General features: G+C 40.9%; 1 protein-coding gene across 2 annotated transcripts in view; it reads right to left on the reverse strand.

Moving 5' to 3' along the window:
• STAG1 (STAG1 cohesin complex component) overlaps positions 1 to 14,164 on the reverse strand; it is a 163,874-nt gene that overhangs the window by 48,042 nt on the left and 101,668 nt on the right. For both annotated transcript variants that reach the window (XM_058843430.1, XM_058843429.1), the window contains 2 exons: positions 11,435 to 11,508; positions 5,018 to 5,141 (listed from right to left, as the gene is read on the reverse strand). In XM_058843430.1, the coding sequence (XP_058699413.1) occupies positions 5,018 to 5,141; positions 11,435 to 11,508 (198 nt within the window). The remainder of the gene's footprint in view (positions 1 to 5,017; positions 5,142 to 11,434; positions 11,509 to 14,164) is intronic.

Below are 14,164 nucleotides of genomic sequence, written 5' to 3' on the forward strand. Positions count from 1 at the left end.
CTCTTCAGCTGGAGATTGCTTTGGTGTGGTGGGCTGCAGCAGGAAATGTGGGTGTCACAGGACAAGGTCTGTGCATCAAGGCTTGTGTCCTACAGGAACACTGCTGATGAAGAGAGGGACTGGATCCCCTGTGCTGCAGGTGGACAAATCAACTGCACCATCTTGGCAAATTGGATTCTTTTTGAAAAATATTTGTGGATAGCGAAAAGGTTATAAACACGAATCTACTCAAATATGATCTGTAGAGTTCACTGCAGTGTCAAGTTTATGGAAGTGAAGACACTACCAAGTCTAAGGCCTTAAGATGCTCAAGAACTAAAGTGAGCTACTGAACTTCATCAATAAAATTCCATACCCAGAGGGCTTCATGTCTGAAACTGTCTATTCCAGAATCCAGTCTGTACTTAAAAAGTGCTCACACTAAAAACTGAAAGAACATTCACAAACTGACATAAAAACAGAAGACAAAAATCCAAATTTTAAAGTTTCTTTCCTCCTTCACACCTATTTAAAAATTTGAAATAGAAGACAAAAGAAGCACAGAAGTTGGATTTTCAGAAGTTGTTCCATGAAGAACAACTGTTCCTGAGAAATTATCTTCCTATATCCATGAGGAGTGTCTGAGCAATCATGCTCTCTTCTAGGGATTTTTTTGACTACCACAGCAGAGAAAGTCAGTGAGATGAAAGCTATGTTTAAAGGGATCTAACATAAGATCTTTCAAGGTACAGAAAAGAACTTTCTTGAAGAAAAATTATATGGATGTGATCAACTGCTAAAAAAGCCCAGAGAAATGCTGCCTGACATTCTTTTTTAATGGCACCTCTGTGGTAGTACCAGAAATGGTGTCTCCTCTCTTTTGTGGTGCTCATAATGCCCAGGATGTCTGGAATCATCACCACTCACAGGACACGAGCCTCTGATAGCCACAGCTTACTGAGCCCCAGAGGATCAAGTCCAGGTTAGTTCTGGCCTGTATGAACACTGTAAGGCACAGTAAGGCAGCAGCTTTAGTTACAGCTGCACTGGAGCCTGTCCCATCTCTGAGTCAACAGCCAGATGTAAAACTCACCCACAATGGGACTCAAGACCTGTGCAGAATGGGCTCACACTGTTTGGGCCCATAGAGCCCAAAGGCCTTGGAGACTTCCCCAAACTCCATGGATCAATGGTCCCAGAGCTCAGTCCAGGCCCTGTATTGGGCTCTCTGTCAGTCCGGCAGGAAGCACACACTGAGCACATGCTCCTTGTATGGCTCCTTACATGCCCAGTGAGAAGACTGCAGCCAGGTCCTAACCAAAGTGTCCTGGACAAGATCTGAGGAGAAGGGACTGCAGGAGCAGGTGAGGAAGAGAGAGAGAAAGGTTTTTACACCTGGTCCCTCTGGCTGGGAGCAGGACCAGGAGACACAGAGGCAAACCCTGGAAATGACTGCTCCTCTGGCAGAAGAATGATGAAGGAGGACTGACTCTCTGTGTCTGTTTTTTTTAAACTGTTTTCTCAAGGATGGAATTCACCTCTCTAGAGGGGGAAGAGCTCCTGCACATCAGCTTGCTAATCCTGGTAAGAAGGTTTTAAAACAAAGTCAGTGGAGATGAGTGGCAGGAATGCCCTGGGAAGCCTGAAGGGCAGTGAGCTGGACAGGAAGCAAAGAAGGGTGAAGGTGTGTGTGGATGCACTCCAGTCCAGACTGGAGGACTAGCAATGTGCCATAGACCTTCAACAGGCTACACACAAGATGGTTCTTCCTAACTGTGAGAATCATCCACCTCACAGGAGCTTTGAACACCCCAAACACCTTCTAGCAAGAAGTAATTGGGTGAGAATGCTCAAGTTAGGGTGATTCTTTAGAAACTTATGCCAGCATAAAAGCTGCTAACAGGGATGGACAAGAAGGCCAGCAAGAGACTTAGTAAACTAGAGATGAACTTACTTTAACTTATTTATTAATTACTTAGGAGGTCAAGCACAAGGGGAACAATTGTTCCAGAGGACCCTGGGTTCATCCTTTTCACAGAAACAGACAATAAGCAAAGTAAGAGGAATGCAAAGAATAAAAAAGCATTTTGTTATGTGTTAGGAACTGGTTTTAAGAACCATGACTGTCCAGGTATATCTAGAGATGATTATGGTTTCAAAACAGTTCCACACATCAATGAAGTAGGTGAAAATTAAGACTGAACAATCTAATTTTAACCCTTTTATTTTCAAGGGTTTTTTTTAATGCAATTATATAATAGTTTACACACTTTTAATTTATGCTCCCAGCTAAAAAAGATGCTTAAAAGCAGAGGAAGGCAAAACTTGAAAGCCACATTCAAATAAGAATCTATAAAAAACAAAAATCACTATAGACATTTGTTTGAAATCTGGGAGACATAATTAACAAACAAAATATAAGGATTTTCCAAGTTAGAGAACTAAACTCTATTCTACCTCTGAAAGACTACGTTGGAGCTACTACAAAGTGTAAGAGCTATTCTTCCCTGTGGTTTAATTTGTATGTCTTCTGAATTAAAATATGAAACTGCTCAGGAATCTCCTGCACTGCTGTTTCCTTTTTGCAACAGCAAACTTCCAGAGAAGTTAATAATTTTGGGGTGACTGCTGTTCATGTGAACTGGAAATAGCTTATGGCTATTGCCTCAGCCTTCATTTTTTAAACACCAATTATAGCAAAAATTATCTCCTGATCAAAGCAAAGCAAAATCAAGAAACTTGGGTACCAGCTGGAAGTTTTTTTCAGGCGGTGCCAATGAAAACCATGATGTTAAGGGATCTTGTATTTCTGGAGGCTTTGCATTTTCAGTTGGCTCTTATTCCATCTTTTTCCAATATATTCTTCCTATTGCACCTCCATCCTCCGTTCTGTGCCTCCCAAAATGTCTCTTTCTCTCCATTCTCTCCCTTTTCATCCTTTGACACCTGCCCCAGACTCTTCCCCATTCTGCCTACAGAATCTCACTCTACAGATGACAAATCCACCACATCAATAAAACCCCACCACCTATCAGGTGGACTGGGACATTAAACACATTAGTGATTTAAAGACTTAGAATCCCAAGACACTTCTGTGGCCTGCAACAAAAAATCTTACAAAACAGAGGCAGGAGAGAAATCTCATCGAATTCTGCTGTGTCTGGTACAAATGGTCCAGTTTTTTACCCTAATACTGTAATTCAAAATTTCTCTGATATGAAAGGACAAATTAATTTTAAAAAAGCTGAGGTATGTGTTAAGGCTGCAGCAGATGATTAGACCCTGGCCTGAGATTAAACTGAAGAGGATGTGAGAAAATACTGCACATGATATGAGAAATTGCTGTGACAGATGAGAGTGTGAGATTCCACAGATGGGTAAAGGGAGTGATGTGAGAAATGGACGGACTTCAGAGACACTAGGAGGGGGCTGAGAGCTGTGAAGTGCAACCCCACTACATTCCAGAGGTGCTACTTTGTGGAAATGTTCTACAAGGTTTAGAATGTGCTCCCAAAAATCCACTGCAATTATTCAAGGGGTAATTTATTTAAATTACAAGTCTTAGTGAAACAAATCCCTCCACACACCTTAAATCCTGATCCTCCAACCTGAGGAGGTGACCTATTTACTAACTTGAACAATGATTCTTCTCCTGGAGTGTGGCAGCTTGTGAGGCACAGCAGTGTCACCAACAAGGGAGACAGAGCAGCAGCTCTGTCCCTCCAGGCACTGCCACAGCTGTGTTTCCATGTCCAGCATTCACTGAGACAGTGCAGTGGCTCTGGGGCAGGCAGCTCTGGGGCTGATGGAAGCAGTAAGCAGGATCTTCCTCCTGATCAAGTTTTGTTCAGTGAGACCTAATGTAAAAGTTTGGGGAAAATTTGTAAAGGAAAAGTTTGAGAACTACAGATTTGGAAAGAAATCACTTGTCTAGAGGATACTCTTATCAAGTGAAGTGCTCGTCCAAATGAAGGAAGATTCAGATTCTTGGCAGCAGTAGTTAAAAGAACCAGCATCAGCAGCTGACTTCTATCATTAGTGAAAGCCAACATCTGCATAACTCAGAATTCAGCATAAGAGTGACCGAGTCAGAGCCTAAATATTAAGATGATGCTTGAAGTTATTGAAAAAAGTATTATTTTTAAAGAATCAGCTGTTAACTATGAGTTATGCAAGTCATCTGAAAGAACTTGCAGACTTACAATTTTTTTTCCAGCAGTGCTCCTAGAAAAGAAGACTAGTCTGAATCAGGATGCTGGAATTTGACGAGCATTTCAACAGCACTCTAAGTCTCCTTTGTATTCCTTGGATAGTGTTAGCAAGGGAATTCAGAGTAAAACAACTGATTCCAGTGGTTTTGGTGGGAGTGGGAGCACAGCCAGTCCCATTGCTGCCTGGTATATAAAACCTCCCAGGCAGAATTGCAAAGTCCTCTGTCAGCACCCAGAATGGGCTCCTCTTGCTGCAGGAACTGGGTGGATACCATCAGAACTAAGAACTGTGCTGAGCCAGAAAAGCACCTCTTTTCCTTCAATCTGGTGTTTCAACAGTTTTCTTAAGAAAAAACTAAAAAGATTCTTCAAGGAAGGACAAGTGAACTGAGGAGAACTCCACTGGTTGTGGAACCAGTGGTGTCTACTGAGGGCCCAGAGATCTCCTTTTTTCCTCTAACCTTTGGGTAATGTAAGTGGAAGACACATGGAAATCCCTTTTCCATTCTGCTTCAGACACAGAGGCTCTCAGGGGTGCTCTGAGGAGACTTCTCTTTCTCTTGTAATCAACAGAAAAGCCCCATGGAAGGATTTCTGTCAAGATACTTCATCAGAGACTGGACACATGAAAAGCACAGGGACCAAGCAGACTGGGAGTATTGCCTCCTAATTTGAGCCAATACCTGGAAGTGACCTGATTGAAAGATAGCAGGTGAGGAAACAACAATCTCTCTGTAAGCCAAGGATGACACTGTGCTGGGCAGCAGCACGGCAGCAGCAGCTGCCTCCAGAGCACTCTGCTGAGTGTGGGAATACACAATACTCACCCTGTCATGTAGTGTCCAGCCAACATATTTTAAATAACTATCATTCAGGAAGGCATCACTGTACATTTTCATCCAGACACCAATTTCTTCAATACAGACAGCTCTAATCTCAGCAATAGCATCACTAATATGGAAAAAGAAAAGAACAAGGATTAGCCAGATTACAGACACATATACTTCTCATTCCTATAGCTATAATATTTTGCTTTTACTTGTCATGAACCTCACTATGTGAGGCCTGTCACTGTTCTTACTGCCATCTCACCGATTTTCTGTTCCTCGACATCCTTGAACTCACTGATCTAATTATTTCAGAGTTTATATATGCTCCTACATTTCCTCTACATAGATAAATTCTCACCCTAGTTTGCTTCTTAGTCTATTACTCCATCTTTAACCTCTCTCTTTCCAAAGAGAATTATGAACCCAAGTTATAAACCTCCTCTGGGCAATAATTTCTAAAACAGCATCACTGACATTTGCTTTGCAGCCCTGTCTCCAGCTCGAGGTGCAGAACCATTTCAAGGTAGGTGAAACTATTTGGTTTAGCCAAAGGCAACTGCCAGAGGAGCACAATGGAATTTACTATACAAAGAGATCTCATTTCATATTCCCCATGAACACCCCTACTTCCCCTTGAGAATTTTGCACTTCAGCATTGGTTTCTTCCAATTTTCTTGTTTTGATCCTACATTCTGACTGTGGCAAGTCATGGAAGAAGCAAAGACATATCTCAGGCAGACCTATCAGCTGCTCAGTGAGGAGGGGTGGCAGGAAACTGGAGAGGTCACCTAAGGAGAGTGGATGGAAATGCTTTTCATCTGAGTGGCACTTTCCTGCCTGCCTGACATGGAGCATGGCATCTTTACTAATAATGAAACAATGGGAAAAGAGATGGGGGCCATCTGTCCCTTCAGTAATTCCATCTCTGGGACATCTGTTACCATGAGAAATCACTTGTGCCACTCCAGCTGGCACTGCCTCACAGTTCTAAATTTCAGCTGTAATACAAGAAGAACACAAAGAGTCACTGCACAGAAGAAGGGACTGTCTGGTGCTTCACAAACACTGTACTTGCTTGTAATTGAGACCTTTGTTTTGTATTTTTATTTTAAAAAAGCTTTTTTGGGAAAGTAATAAATATTAATTTAATTCTAAACCAGAGCCCCAAAATGAAATATAATTTATGGGAAGGAAAGAAAAATTCCAAGCTTCAAGCAAGAGAATTATTGCAAAAATGAGAAAACTGCATTTTTATGAAAGTCAGCAATTTTACAAAATACAAATAAAATGCATTCACTCTTCTGGTCAAGAAACTGCACAGGTTCATAGTCCCAACCCAATGCAGCAAATCCCTGGTGACTCCATACTGGAACTATGTACTTCCCTCCTGCAGGCTGGCCCAGCTGATCCAGTGCCTTTGTCCTGTCCCTGACCTTCCAGAGCCTGAGCTGGAACCCACGGCTCCCACAGGGACCATGAACCAAGCCCAGCATCACACACGGCCGGGGGCACTTCTCCAGGCAAGTCCTGGCATTTGAATTCAGCTTGTAGGGAGGAAACTGTACTGCTGTAACAGCAGAAAAGCATAAGCAGCATGTAATCCGTTTAATGCAATAACATGAGGGGGACACCTGTGTGAGTGCCACCAAACCACTGTCATTGTCTCTCTTTGCCTGTGAGAAACATTAATTTGAACAATTTCCCAACAGCATCAGTAAATCTGGCCTGCCCCAACTTTGTGAAGGCTCTGTAATCCCAGAACCAAGGAAAGAGGCAATCCACAATGGAGACAAGCTGCACTAGGAGCAGGGCAGGACATCAAACAAGCTGCTCCCACCCGGGATTTCTCAAACAGGTTTAAGTGTAAAGAGCAATGTGCTAAATATCACAATCACGGGTTAAAAACTGCATTCCTTATGGGAAAGGCAGCCATAATGAAAACAAGTTTTAGTTATGCTTAATTTAGTTTTAACTATGACTATAGCCACATATATATACACACATATACATATATATATATATATGTATATCTGTGTGTGTACTTAATTGTACATTGCTTCACACTGAAGTAGATTAGCAATTCTCTTATATGGAGTTACTTTTAAACTATTTTAAAAGCAAAATATAGTTGGAAGAATGCAAGACTTATGGAAAAAACCCGAAGACTAGTAAATATAAATCAAGAAAAGATGAGGAGCCACATCTGCAGCAACACAAAGTAGTGAGGAAGACATTCTTCCTAGGGGATGACAGCCTGAGTCCTCACATCCAAGTAAGGTTACTTCATCACCTTATAAATTTACTAACTGTAAAGGATTTTGGAAGGATTCAATGGCAATCCCAAAAAGAACCTAAATGTCAACAACTATTTAATCATGCAGCACAAAGCCAGCCAAAGAGCAGGAAAAATCGTGTTTTTTCTAAGAATGCATTCAAGCTTCCCTAGGCAGACAGTGAAAAACTGCTTCTTGATTCAAAAGCCTTCTCAGGGATCCCTTGGCACTACAGACTCACTCCAAGCTGCTAATTAAAAAAAAGAAGAAAGAAAGGAAGAAGAAAGCTATTCAGCTGATTAAGAGATTAAGTATAACAAGAATTTAACATCTCTAGTGTAATTGAAAATAAGACAGAATCATGGCTAAGGCATGTGAGACCAGCAAACAGACTCAAGGTGCTGGAGAAGCAGGGGAACTTGTGAGACACCACTTCCCACCCAAATCACCTTCCAGGTAACTATCACCAATCAGAATCACTTATGTTCCTCCAGGAATCGCTAACACAGACTCCATGCCCATCCAATGCTGTATCAAACACAATACAGCCAAAAAACTCTTTGTACATTTACTATCAATGTGGTAATTGCTTGTCACTAAACTGTAATTCTTTTCTTCTAATTTTTGTACAGTTAAATACCTTTAGCTTCTGGTCAGAGTCACTATGAATTGTTTAGCTTTTTGAAAATACACATTAATTCTGGATGATACAAAAACATAAATACTAATATACCTGCACTGGAAGTGTTTTTGGAATAATGAATGCATGATGTAAGCTTGTCAAATGCATATAGAAAGAAACAGAATCTAGTCCAGCATAGAGGTGAAAACTAATGTGGCATCTACGGATCTTAGACATGAAATATATTTAACCGTTTTTGCAGCACAAACTGCAAAGCAAGGTCTACAAGAGGAAAATGTTTGCAGCACAATTCACAGTCCAAGTTCCTACTCTGGGTAAAGAGATCCTCCATGATGCAACTTCTGATAAGATTTGACAGAAGTGATTCAGATAAGAAATTCTGCATTTCCTTTTGAAATCTTGGCTTGACAAGGCAGGCCCATAAATCTTAGGACAAACCACAGCAATGTCAGGAAACAGATTTTACCAGTGCCACTCCAAGTGCCACTTCAGCGTACCTTTCATGCCGAAATACACACAAGAATTGTGATTAAGGCCAGAAGTATTCAGGACCTGAGTCACAGAGACTCTGATGGTTATCTGGAAAACATCAGGTGCAGAGCAGTGTGCTCCTCAGGCTTGCTGGAGTGGTTTCCAGCTTCAGCTCCAGCTCACAGGTTCTTTCAGTCTGTTTAATCATAAACTCATGAGGTTAATCACAACTAAACTGAAAGCCCTCTAAGCAAGCCTGGCTGATGTGCAGTGCCTTGGATGCTCACATCCTACAGCACTGCCAGTGCTGAGTCAGACCAAGGCATGACCTGGGGATGAGCAGCGGAGCAGGAACTGCTTCAAGGCTTCTTGGAAGCTCCTACAGGAGCCTCACTGCTGTTGTTGCACCTGCTTGCCCAATCTAACCTCTGGAGATGCTGCTTCTCACACCTTGTTCTGAAACAGCCAGAACTGCAGATAACCATCAGAAGACAGTGGTATTACTCAACAGGCAAACCAGTATGAACAGAAAAATACAGGTATTTCTGTCAGTGGGTTGGGCTGAGAGTTAATTTACAGGAAAACTTTCTAACAAGGACAGAACCAAGGGTGAATCACTGCCTTGAGCTTCCTGTGAGATGGAAACTCGAACTCCCACTCAAGGAACAGGAAATGGAGCAGCTGCACAGAACCACACCACTGCCACTTGGGCAGAACTGGGCCCATCTCTTGGGCTGCCTGTCCATTTAGAAATCTTTTGAAAATGTAATTATAATGAGAACTAGACAAAAATGTCTTTTATACTTCTTTTTTTTCTATGACTCTCATCTCTGGACCTTAATTAGGACTCCACAAATCCAATTTATAACCTTATAAATTTACTAACTGTAAAGGATTTTGGCTGAGGAAGGAGAAATGGCAACATGCAGTGAGGTGGGTACATTTCCTGCATGCTTCTTAAGAATATCTCAGGTTTTGACCAAATCTGCTGCTCACACTAGACTAGCACTGTACCTAGAGAACTATTTAGCTATTTCTGCAATTTTGTTTTTTTTCTTGATGAGAGAAGTGAGCACTGAAATCTTCCAGTAAATTGGAAGCCAGGCTACAGAAAGAAGATGTAACCTCACTGCAACACTTGTCAGAAGACACATTCTGAGTGAAACAGTTTTGGGGGTTTTGTTTAGGTCAAGGACTTGTTATTTAAGCTACAAAGGTCACTAAGCATGAATCACTGTGGCTGAGTAGGAATCATATTGAAGGATGGGACCTACTCTCTGGGAATAATTGAAATAACATTCTTTCGAAACCATCGCCACTTGTGCATGGTCTACAGACTAAAATCATATGACGTTTATAAATAATTCCAGCTATTTGAGAGAAGGAAGGTTCAGGAAATTAAGAAGTTATGAAAGCAGATAATAGTTCAAAATCCTTTATATCTGATCCCTCCTGGGCTTTGTTGTCAGTTAGCTGGGTCTCACACAGACATTTTCCCCCTCCATTTTCTCGTGCAGCTGTGAGTGCAACTCTGTGCTCTCTGTCGTGTACCATTACTCGTAGTTTGGTGTATGTTGTAAGAGACTCTTTGGGGCTTAAAGGTCAGGGATGGCTAGTGCTCACACAGGTGGCTCTGGGGGCAGGGTGGGAACAGGTTCCTCCTGACCCCTCTGAATAGAGGCACAAGTGGTGCCACCACCTGTCTGATTTCAGTCAATTCCCCACTGGTCTAACAGGGCCACCATGGACACCTTTTACAAGAGCATGGATGGATTTTATTTATTTGGCGTCTCTTCTTTTACAGCAACATCATCAAAATCAGGTCTTCACCAGTGGTGGCAGGAGGCATGAAAAGAATTTTTTTTACAAAAAGAGGATTTCAAAAGAAAAAGCAAAAGCACCAGAATGCAGACCACCAAAGGCTGAATCTTTTTCCAACCCCACATAAGAGCATGAACTACTAAGAGAATATTTTAAAGCAACATTTTGTTCAATATAATACACTAAGTTCTGAGGGGATAAAAATGGAAAAACTCTTAGAATTTAATTTCTTCAGCTTTTTTTACCTATGCCACGAAAGCTGCTCTCCTAACAAAATGATGTCAGTGCTATGCTGACCTAGCACACTCATTTACCTGCTGGCTCTGCACACCCATCCTCCTCCTGCTAAGCAGCTCAAGGCTTCCTGACCATAAACCATGAACTTTCTTTCCACACTCAGGTACTGAGGAGATGCTGTCCAACCCCACTGTGCTGCTCACACTCACACATTTGTCAGCAAGAGCACCTTCCCAGCTTCTGTGTCTTGTCTCCAAATTACAACCATCCCTCTGTCCAACTGAACTATGGCTTCCTCTTCACCTTCTAACCCTCTTCTCATACACCCTTTTTTCCTGCCATTTTCCTAAAAGATTCCGTAAATTATAAAGTTCTAAAGCAGAACTGAAATCTTAAAGGTTAATTGCATGGTTTAGTACCCTTGAATTTTATCTTTTGATTTCAACAAGTCAGTTAACATTTAAAGAGCTGGTTGCACCAAGGTGATGCAGATGCTCTGAGGCATCTTGCGACACACAACAACCCTAAATCTATTTTAAAAGACTTCTGCTCTCTGGTAAACCATATTCCAAATTTGCTATTTACACCCAAGACATACAAAAGGAAATGCAGGCTTGTAGGACAACTGCTATCCTATGATACACAGTAATTATTTGATTATTCTTATGTCATTTTTGAGCTCCCAACATGGATAACTTTTCTTTTCAAAATGCAAAGATTCAAAGCCCATATCTCCCACAACCCTTTCAAGCTGTCTACTGATTTAAAATAGAATGGTGTGGATGGCTCTATTGAGTAATTAATAGAGGTTACAATTTGTATATTCTTCCATAATTTCAAGTGTTTTTGACAGTGACCTTGCAGCATCTAGAATATTACATCAGAAGAAAAGCAAGCCAGAAACTGCCCTTGACTTTCCTTATGACCACACTTCGTTAGCAGAGCCTACTGGAACATGCATTTTCTTACCGGTATCTATGAACAAATATACCCTTAAAAATAGAGTTCATCATATTTTCGATTTCATCTTGGTTTTCTTGTAGCTGTGAAAAACAAAACACAAAATAAATAAAAGATCATTGCTTATTATAATTTGGTATTCTGCAATTCCCTATTGGGAAAACTTAGAAGACCTTTGAAGATCACCCAAGTAAATTCACCGTTTCTGGTTTTCTAGCACACGCCTATATTGTGTACATATACATACAAATATTTACATTTATATATTCAATGTCTTCATGGAAGAAAATTAACATTCACTACAAACATCAATTTAGTCTCTCAAATTAGTTCTTTGAAGTGATCATCAACTTTTGCTACTGAAAATGAGACAAGTAGAGACAATGTGTGCAGTAATTTCAGCAGTGCTCTGTTCACAGGGAAACAGAGCTGAGTGAATGACAGCTGCAGAAACAAAGCTGGTTACAGATTAGTTTTGAAAAAAATAATGTTCTATTTAAGGAAAGGAGTTGAATATCTTCTCAGTCTTAAATAAAAGACTGTCAGTCCCTTAAACTTCAGAACCCCACAATAACTGGGTTTCAGAAGATTTCCAGGACTGGAGCACACCTGATATCCAGGCCTTAGGCTGCAATAAACCAAACCCAATTCCAAATGAAAAGGTGCTATGAGCATGCTTTTATAAATAAGAGCATTCTCTTAAAAATCTTTTCAGTTCCTGGGTAATATGAGCAGGTTTTGCAAGTACTATGGGAAGTGTATCTTGTGTCAATTGATATGTTAACACAACTTGGAATTAATTACAGTATTCTCATACTGTCAGATCTTGTACTAAACTAAGTATAACTTAATTACACCTAAATGCAGCTTTGTTAATAGATGTTAAAAGATGACACCAATTTTACCCAATCAGCTTTTGGAGCAGCCACTGTTCTTCCATCAAGGTGTTCATTACAGCCCAAGCATGGCACCACAATGTGGGAATGTAAATTTGCCCACATTCTCACAGTAGGAAAACCACAACAGAGCCTTACTAATTTAAAATATTTTATGATATATGCATAAAATAATTAAACCTGTATAATTATGGATGTATATATTTAACAAATAAAAGGTTTTAAAGCCAGAGGCAAAATTGTGATCAGCTGGTTTGACCTCCTGCATGGCATGAGCTCTGAAACACTTTCACCTGAGGGCTTCTGTTTTTCAGCCAAATATTTCTACTGCATCTTTCAGCTCTAGTAGCTTCAGACCTCAGGGAGTAAAGTCTCCCAGTTCACGAAAGTTTAAGGGGGTGCTGTCTCCATTTTGCATGTGGAAGAAACCAGAGCATTGAGGGCTTTTGACTAAATAGTCAAAAGCCTGCTGAAGAAACTAATTTCACAGTAAAAGGGATTATGTACAAAGGGAAGAGCTGGGTCCACACCAGCTCTGCATACATGAACCAAGTATATTTAGACATGGCCTCTGGGAAAAGCACTATTTGCAGCATCAGCTCAACCCAAATATGTACAGACTAAATGCTTGTTTGAGAATTCATAACCCAAAGGGGACTGTGAGTTCGTAATCACTCCTCAGCTGGATGACTCCACAGGCTACAGGCAGGGAAACATATACAGCAACATGGGGGTAGAGACAGCCTAGCACAGGTTGTGCAGTAAAATGAGGATGGGAACAAACCAAGAAGATTCAGGAGGCTTTCTGAAAATCTGCCAGGGCCCTGGGAGTGGAAACTCACACAAAACTCAGGGAATGATTTCCCGGTATAAAACAACACCAGAGAAGACTGGTAGGAAACTGATGAACTTTCTGAGCCATGAGAAAGTTGAGATTCTGAAAAAAGTGTACTTTGACATCTCTCTGAGTATAAAGTGAAATAGCAAGGTAGAGGCCCAAGCAGCACAGATGAAGGGACAGGCTTCCTCCCTCTTCTTCTGCACAGAATTTACAGTTCTCTATAAACATAGTGAATTATCATCTGGTAGAGGTATCCAAATGCTGGGGCACAGCTGGTGTGGAAGCAGAAACAAAGGTTCAGTAGGTACATCTGAGATCCCTTTTACCTCTGCGTACTAACTTTTAAAGGATACAGTTCTCAAATGTATTTTAGATTCAGTAATGAATTTTCTCTGAAACCCTAACTGCTTTCTACACTTTCAAGATTTTTTAACCCATGCACTTGAATCTGAGTGCTTAACTTCAAGCATCTTAAGAGAGCATCTGTGTCTTAGTACTCCTGCTCTTACTAATGCAAAAATTATTTAACACCCCCCTCTTAAACAGAATAAAAAAATGAGGGAAACGTGCTCTTGTTGACTCTGCAAGCAGGTTTGGAAGCACAAAATTTGAATTATTACTGGCAGATACTAAAAAAGACAACTTTCCCTGCTTTGTGGCATATTGCTACATAAATCATCCACTTGAGCTGAAAATCTTGTTGATAAGACAGAGCTCCACGCATGGCTCTTCCACCAGGCTTGTAGATGATGGCATGAGAATGAAACACTTCAGAAAGTGCTCAATCTCCTCTGCTTCAGACTAACTCGCCACACTCAGTTGTGAACTGTTCCTCTATCAGCTTATGAAGACACACATGCACATGTTTGTGCTCAGGAGGGGTTGTTAGGATGGCACTTCATCAAAGAAGCAACTGAGGAAGTGCCAGCACAGAATGCCACTGTCAGTTCAGAGTATTTAAACACTGGGAATATACAGTATTATGTCAGGAATTCTTCCACA

Source organism: Poecile atricapillus, chromosome 8 (genome assembly GCF_030490865.1).
Source record: "Poecile atricapillus isolate bPoeAtr1 chromosome 8, bPoeAtr1.hap1, whole genome shotgun sequence".
Classification (NCBI taxonomy): Eukaryota; Metazoa; Chordata; class Aves; order Passeriformes; family Paridae; genus Poecile; species Poecile atricapillus.